The following is a 7,222-nucleotide window of genomic DNA, read 5'->3' as shown; positions in this document are numbered from 1 at the left end:
CAAAAAAAAAAAAAAAAAAAAAAAAAAAAAAACACACGCACACATGTCACAGGACAGATTAGATTTCTTCCACGTTTGGAGAACATGAGCTCTTTAAAATATCAGCCTGTGCCATAAACAGGGTAGATTCTGTAGTCTTAGCCACTGTCTGAGCAGTGCTGCTGAAGCCCTCTCACCTGCTCCTTCTGGACTTCCTAGGACTGCAGACCACGAGACTGGGAAACCACTTGGAAGACCGAGTGAATAAATTTTTGCGACGCCAGAATCACCCTGAAGCCGGGGAGGTTTTTGTTCGAGTGGTGGCCAGCTCAGACAAGACAGTGGAGGTCAAGCCTGGAATGAAGTCACGGTCGGTGTGCCTGCTCCCTATAGTGCTCTGCGAGCAGTCCCCATGCCTGCTTGCCAGAGCCTGGGCTCTGCAAAGCTCTTGAGTTTGATATCATCCTTCAAAGACTTTGCGGCAGCGAACGCATACAGTAGACCCCCATCAGCCATGATTCTCCTCTCTGGGGTTTCAGTTACCCAGTACAGTGCAGTAAGCTATTTTGAGAGAGACCACATAACTTGTATTACAGTATACTATTTATAATTGTCTTGATTTATTATAACTTATTCTTGTTAATCTCTTGCTGTGCCTGTTTTATAAATTAAAATTTTGTGACTGGTACAGATGTATAAGAAAAAGCATACATAGAGGTTGATACTGTCCATGGTTTCCCATCTACCCTGCAGATAAGGGGGACTGCTGTATAGCCAGTCCCCCTCAGCATCCCGTATTTCATTCGCAAAGGTGCAGTTGTCTAGTGGGGGAAACTCATCAGAAAGCAGGGGCTATCCATTCCAGGGCTGCTCGGCCCATAGGGAGGACTCCAGGCCACGGCCTGAGGAGGTGGCCATGCCTCCCCTTGTCTGCAGTGGCCAGAGTTAGAGCAGCAGGCCTGGTGTGCAGAAGCACCTTGTCAGCAACAGCCTTTGTAAACATCAGGCTCTGACTTTTGTTTCAGGTTTGTGGATTCTGGGGAAATGTCTGAATCTTTCCCATATCGAACCAAAGCACTGTTCGCTTTTGAGGAAATTGACGGCGTGGATGTCTGCTTTTTTGGAATGCACGTCCAAGAATACGGCTCTGATTGCCCCCCTCCAAATACAAGGTAGTTTTCCAGCTCCTTCCAGGGTGTGTCATTCAGTGCGCTGTGTTAGGATAGACCAGGCTCTTAAGTGTCCCAGAGGAGCCTGTTAGCCTTCGTAGGGGATTAAAGTAAATCAAGCCACAGTTAACTAACCAAAGTAGTTAGCTATGTTTTCCATTAAACTCGCGGGAAGTGACTGTTGAGATGACTGCAGTGAGCATGTTTTGTGTGGTGAGCCTGTGTGCATCCCCCTCTTACCTAAGGCGGGGGCAGCCTGGCACCTGCACAGAGGAAGTAGCTCTGCCAAGAGGGTCTTCATGTGCAGTCAGGAATCTGGGCGAGAGGGAACTAAAAGTGGCTTTTCTCAGTTTGCCCTAATTGTGGCTCTCTGTACTGAGTGGTGCCATTCATCTTTTTGTTCAGTGACAAAAACTGAATTCCATTTAACTGGTTGACAGCATGATCGGTGACTATTTTGTTTATTTGTTTGTTTTATTTTTCATCACAGCCTCTTTGGTGGCCAGTGTAAATACCATCAAAACAAAAACTGGCCATGTGCAGTGGCTCACACCTGTGTAATCACAGCAGTGTGGGAGGCTGAGATAGGAGGATCACTGGAACCCAGGAGTTTGAGACAACGCTGGGCAACAAAGTGAGACCCCATCTCCACAAAACAAATAAAAAGTGATCTGGGCATGGTGGTACATGCTTGTCATCCTAACGACATGGGAGTCTAAGGCAGGAGGATTACTTGAGCCCAGGAGGTCAAGGCTGCAGTGAGGTGTGACTGCACCACTGCATTCCAGCCTGAACAACAGAGCAAGACCCTGTCTAAAAATTCAACTCCCAGGGTGTTTTTTGTTGCTTGTGTTTCATTTTAAGTTTGAGGAACACCCAGAGTTAAACATGTGCCTCCTTCCCACAGGCGAGTGTACATTTCTTATCTGGATAGTATTCATTTCTTCCGGCCACGTTGCCTCCGCACAGCCGTTTACCATGAGATCCTTATTGGATATCTAGAGTATGTGAAGAAATTGGGGTGAGTTTGCATTGAATTATTTGGAACTAGTAAAAACTCTTTATTTTTTACTGTATGTTTATTCTGTGAAATAATGGATTTTTTTTATATATGTTTTTATTTTTACATCCTGAGATCCATTCAGAATCTCCAAAGCTTCCCTTCTCAGGTGCTTCCCGGAACTCACAGGCCTGGCTGCTAGGAGTGTTGCCGTCCTGCCTTTACTTCCTTTTCATTTCTTTTTATTTGTTTGTTTATTTTATTGAGGCAAAATGTACATATCATAGAATTCTCCTTTTTAGGTGTATGATTCAGTAGTTTTTAGTAACTTTACTGATAAGTGCAACTGTCATAAGTCAGTTTCAGAACATTGTTACTGGCCTTAAGATCCCTCCTGCCAGCCAGGTGCGGTGGCTCGTGCCTGTGTCCCAGCACTTTAGGAGGCTGAGGCAGGTGGATCACTTGAGGTTAGGAGTTCAAGACCGGCCTCACCAACATGGTGAAACCCTGTCTCTACTAAAAATACAAAAAAAGGCCAGGTGCGGTGGCTCATGCCTGTAATCCCAGCACTTTGAGACACTAAGGCAGGAAGATCACAGGTCAGGAGTTCGAGAGCAGCCTGACCAACATGGTGAAACCCTGCCTCTACTAAAAATACAAAAATTAGTCAGGTGTAGCCGGGCGCGGTGGCTCACGCCTGTAATCCCAGCACTTTGGGAGGCCGAGGCGGGTGGATCACGAGGTCAAGAGATCGAGACCATCCTGGTCAACACGGTGAAACCCCGTCTCTACTAAAAATACAAAAAATCAGCTGGGCATGGTGGCATGTGCCTGTAATCCCAGCTACTCAGGAGGCTGAGGCAGGAGAATTGCCTGAACCCAGGAGGCGGAGGTTGCGGTGAGCCGAGATCGCGCCATTGCACTCCAGCCTGGGTAACAAGAGCGAAACTCCGTCTCAAAAAAAAAAAAAAAAAAAATTAGTCAGGTGTGGTGGTACATGCCTATAAATCTCAGCTACTCAGGAGGCTGAGGCAGGAGAATCGCTTGAACCTGGAAGGCAGAGGTTGCACTGAGCCGAGATTGCGTCACTGCACTCCATCCTGGGTGACAGAGCAAGACAGTATCTCAAAAAATAAAGTAAAATAATTTTTTTTTTTTTTTGTTAATTTGGCCAGGTGTGGTGGCTTATGCCTGTAATCCCTGCACTTTGGGAGGCCAAGGCAGGTGGATCACCAGAGGTCAGAGGAGTTCAAGACCAGCCTGACCAATGTGGTGAAACCCTGTCTCTACTAAAAATACAAAAAATTAGCCAGAGCATGGGGGAGGGTGCCTAGGGTAATCCCAGCTGCTGGGGAAGCTGGGGCAGGAGAATCGCTTGAAGCCGGGAGGTGGAGGTTGCAGTGAGCCGAGATTGTGCCATTGCACTCCAGCCTGGGAAACAAGAACAAGACCCTGTCTCACAAAAAAAAAAAAAAAAAAAGTTAGCTGTGCATGATGGCGCACGCCTGTGATCCTAGCTGCCTGGAATGCTGAGGCAGGAGAATCACTTGAACCAGGGAGGCAGAGGGTGCAGTGAGCCAAAGTCGTACCATTGCACTCCATCCTAGGCAAAAAGCTAAACTCTATCTCAAAAAAGAAAAAAAAAAAATCCCTCCTGCCCCTTGCTGTTAATCCATCTCTGCCACAGGCGACCACTAATCTACTTTTTGTCTCTCTGAATTTGTCTTTTCTGGATCCTTTGTGTAAACAGAACCCTGCAGTGCATGCTCTCTTGGGTCTGGTTTTCTTCTCTAGCACTTGGTTTCTGTACTATAGACCTGCCCCATTCCTTCCTGAATCTTGAAAAGGTTAGGGGCATTTGATCAAAGTGTCTTGAACAGAGTGAATGATATTATGTTGACATTGACTCTCGGAGAGAAATAGTCAACTGAACTGCCTTTATAGTGCTCAGGAGGAAGGGGATGGTATTGCCTTGATGAGCCATCATATTCCCTGGTTCTTTAATGGGGCCTCAGGTTTCCTTTGTAGCCTTGGCCCTGCCCTGTGTGTGCACCCCGAGAGAGAAGTAATTCAGGGCGGGTGTCTAGGCTTGCATTTGCTCAGGAGAAAGTTCCAGTCTTGCCCCCACCACTCCCAGCATTGTGGGCGTTCATTGTCTCCTCTTTCTGATTACTTTTGTCCTGGCTTGAGTCCTTGCTCCTCTGCTATAACTCCTTAAAGGCAGGCCAATTTCACTGGCACTTCCATCTGATGTGTGTGTGTGTGTGTGTGTGTGTGTGTGTCCTGCAGGTATGTGACAGGGCACATCTGGGCCTGTCCTCCAAGTGAAGGAGATGATTACATCTTCCATTGCCACCCACCTGATCAAAAAATCCCCAAGCCAAAACGACTGCAGGAATGGTACAAAAAGATGCTCGACAAGGCGTTTGCAGAGCGGATCATTCATGACTACAAGGTACCTGGTGCTGAAGGAAGGTGGTGGCTTTTGTCACAACTGAGTGAAGGATATTTGTGTGTCTTTTTCTTGCATTCACATACTCGGTAATTATGTTTACTTACGAGGATTAGAAAGCAGAAAAATCAAAGCATAAAGTGGGAACTTAGAAGCATTTTCTTTGGCTGATAGGGCTTTCCCCTGGCTGTCTGAGGGCCACATGGTTGGTGCTGTTTCCATCACAGGGCCTTGGGGCCTGTGCATCACTGTTGCACGCATGGGGGCTCCAGCACTGTGGTAAGGGGCGTGCATGCAGTGGGGTCTGCTGCTCCGTGCTGGGGCCACATGCATGGCCCTCATCTCATTGTGCTTTGCCCACGCAGGACATTTTTAAACAAGCAACTGAAGACAGACTCACCAGTGCCAAGGAACTGCCCTATTTTGAAGGTGATTTCTGGCCCAATGTGTTAGAAGAGAGCATTAAGGAACTAGAACAAGAAGAAGAGGAGAGGAAAAAGGAAGAGAGCACCGCAGCCAGTGAAACCACCGAGGTACAGATTCTCCTCCAAGCCCAACTGCCCACATGTCCCGCCGAAGTTGCCAGGGTGGCAGGCTGGGAGGCATGTGTTGGCTGTTAGGTCCTTTCAGTGGTGTCTCTGTTCACACACGCGCATCGACACCATCTGCGGCACGGGGTGTTGGTGGGCAGCAGTGTGGGCACTGCCCCCTCTGCTCAGTGGATGCTCTCCGGGGCTGGGGGCCCATTTGGACTTGGAGAGCAGAGAGAGGAAGGCAGAAAACAGGGCACGTGGCAGTCAGGACACAACCTACTGATGTAAAAAGTAACTCGAGAAGGAGGCACCGGATCGCCAAGGCCTTGTACCCATGTTTGGTGGCTGCTCTGCATGTGGTGCTCATGCCCTCCTGCCCTCTCTCCTCGGTACTGACCCTGAGTGCCAGGCAGTGCAGAGTGAGCCAAACAAAAACCCATGTCTGCCCCCGAGGGGGTGGCTATGTCCTGGTAAGAGAAACAAAAAGAGCCCAGACCCCAGTGTGGTGTGCTCCGATTGTGATGGAGCTGGGAAGGGGAAGAAACCTTGAGGAGGTAACAGGTGGGCCAGACTCGTCCACCCCAGGAAGATGCGGGGAGAGGACCCACCAGGCAGTGGGAGGAGGCGCGCCGTGTGCAGGGTTGTGTGGCTGTCTGGGGAAGAGATGGTGGTGGCGTGGGTGTGGGCTATAGCTGTAGGTGCAGAGAGAGCAATGATGAATGTTGAAGACTGCAGCCCCAGAACTTGGGACAGGCCATTGTGACTGGTGAGGAAAAGCCGTGAATAGAGGCGGCTCCTGCATGGGCCTGAGCAGCTGCCAGGGGTGAAGCAGCCGGGCACCAGCTGGGGACCTGTTGCCGCTACAGTGCCTGTTGCATGTGAGAGCAGGGCTGTGAGGCGGGTGCCGGGTCTGTGGGCTCAGTGGGGCCTGGGCTCTTTCCGCCGTGCACTCTCGTGCTCACTGCACCAGTGGTTGAGAGGTGGCCACCTGCTAAACAGCACCGCAAAGTGTCATTCGCTGGACAGAGGGGGCACGGGCAGGGTCCCGTGCAGGTTTGTGCTCTAGATGGCTCCTAAGCAGAGCTCCAGGCCTGTTGTTTTCTGACTTGCTCCTGCTGGAGTGGAGCTAGCTTTACCGGTTTCTGGTGAGTTAATGCTCAAGTTCCACCTCCTAAGGGTGACTCGGGAGGATACCACATCCAAGACAGGCTTTGAAAGGGGAGGTGCTTGTGCTCAGCATGACAGTGACCAGCTGGTTTTGCGAACCCAGGCTCTGTGTCCCACATGCCACCGCAGGAGGCGGCCTGATGAGAGCTGCTGTGGGCCTGTACAGGGTTGGGGATCACTGCGGAAGAAGGAATCTGGGCCATCAGGCTCCTCTGGGGTCCGTCAGAGCCGGTGCCCTCACGGCTGAGCCTCCCACAAGTGTTCGACAGCACAGGGACACAGCCTCTGCTGCTGTAGGGAGAGGGCTCTGAGGGAGAACGCAGCTTGGTCCCACCCCAGGAGGGGACACCTGCCTGTGACATGGCGGCAACAGGGCTGTTCAGAAGACAGGCCTGGCAGGGGCTTCAGCTGGAGCAGCCTTCCCTGTGCACCGGGGACTTGCATGTGCTGGGGAGGGCAGGATGCTGAGGTGTTGGCAGGTAGACCTGCTGTCCCATGTGTAACAGTGGGCAGCAACACCCCAGGAGCTTGCTGTGGGGGTCAGCTTTAGTGAGGGCCGGCATGTGGGGTGGAGCACTGTTTTGCCATTAAAAATCATACTGTCAAGTCTGGGAAATGATGGAAAGCTTGTGATAACGTCAGGTAGGGTGAGAAATGGAACCAGCTCCCTCTGCGCACTCCTAGCTTCATGAGGAACATGGCAGACAGAGACAAACATGCACAAGGAAAGCTCCAGAACATAAAATACTACTGTTCAGGAAGACCAGGCAAACGAAACTACTTTTTTTTTTTTTTTTGAGGCAGAGTCTCACTCTGTCACCAGGCTGGAGTGCAGTGGTGCTATCTCGGCTCACTGCAACCTCTGCCTCCCAGGTTCAAGCGATTCTTCTGCCTCAGCCTCCTGAGTAGCTGGGACTACAGG

At 50.3% G+C, this 7,222-nt stretch overlaps 1 protein-coding gene across 3 annotated transcripts in view; it reads left to right on the top strand.

The window, feature by feature from the left end:
• Positions 1–7,222, top strand: part of CREBBP (CREB binding protein) — a 165,879-nt gene that overhangs the window by 150,013 nt on the left and 8,644 nt on the right. For all 3 annotated transcript variants that reach the window (XM_032257967.1, XM_032257969.1, XM_032257968.1), the window contains 5 exons: positions 199–349; positions 1,005–1,151; positions 2,056–2,169; positions 4,438–4,603; positions 4,966–5,133. In XM_032257967.1, coding sequence (XP_032113858.1) covers positions 199–349; positions 1,005–1,151; positions 2,056–2,169; positions 4,438–4,603; positions 4,966–5,133 — 746 coding nt within the window. The remainder of the gene's footprint in view (positions 1–198; positions 350–1,004; positions 1,152–2,055; positions 2,170–4,437; positions 4,604–4,965; positions 5,134–7,222) is intronic.

Source organism: Sapajus apella, unplaced genomic scaffold (assembly GCF_009761245.1).
Source record: "Sapajus apella isolate SASKATOON/1434 unplaced genomic scaffold, GSC_monkey_1.0 scaffold99, whole genome shotgun sequence".
NCBI lineage: Eukaryota > Metazoa > Chordata > Mammalia > Primates > Cebidae > Sapajus > Sapajus apella.
Note: the sequence above shows the minus strand (reverse complement) of the source record. Positions and strands in the feature narration are given on the sequence as shown.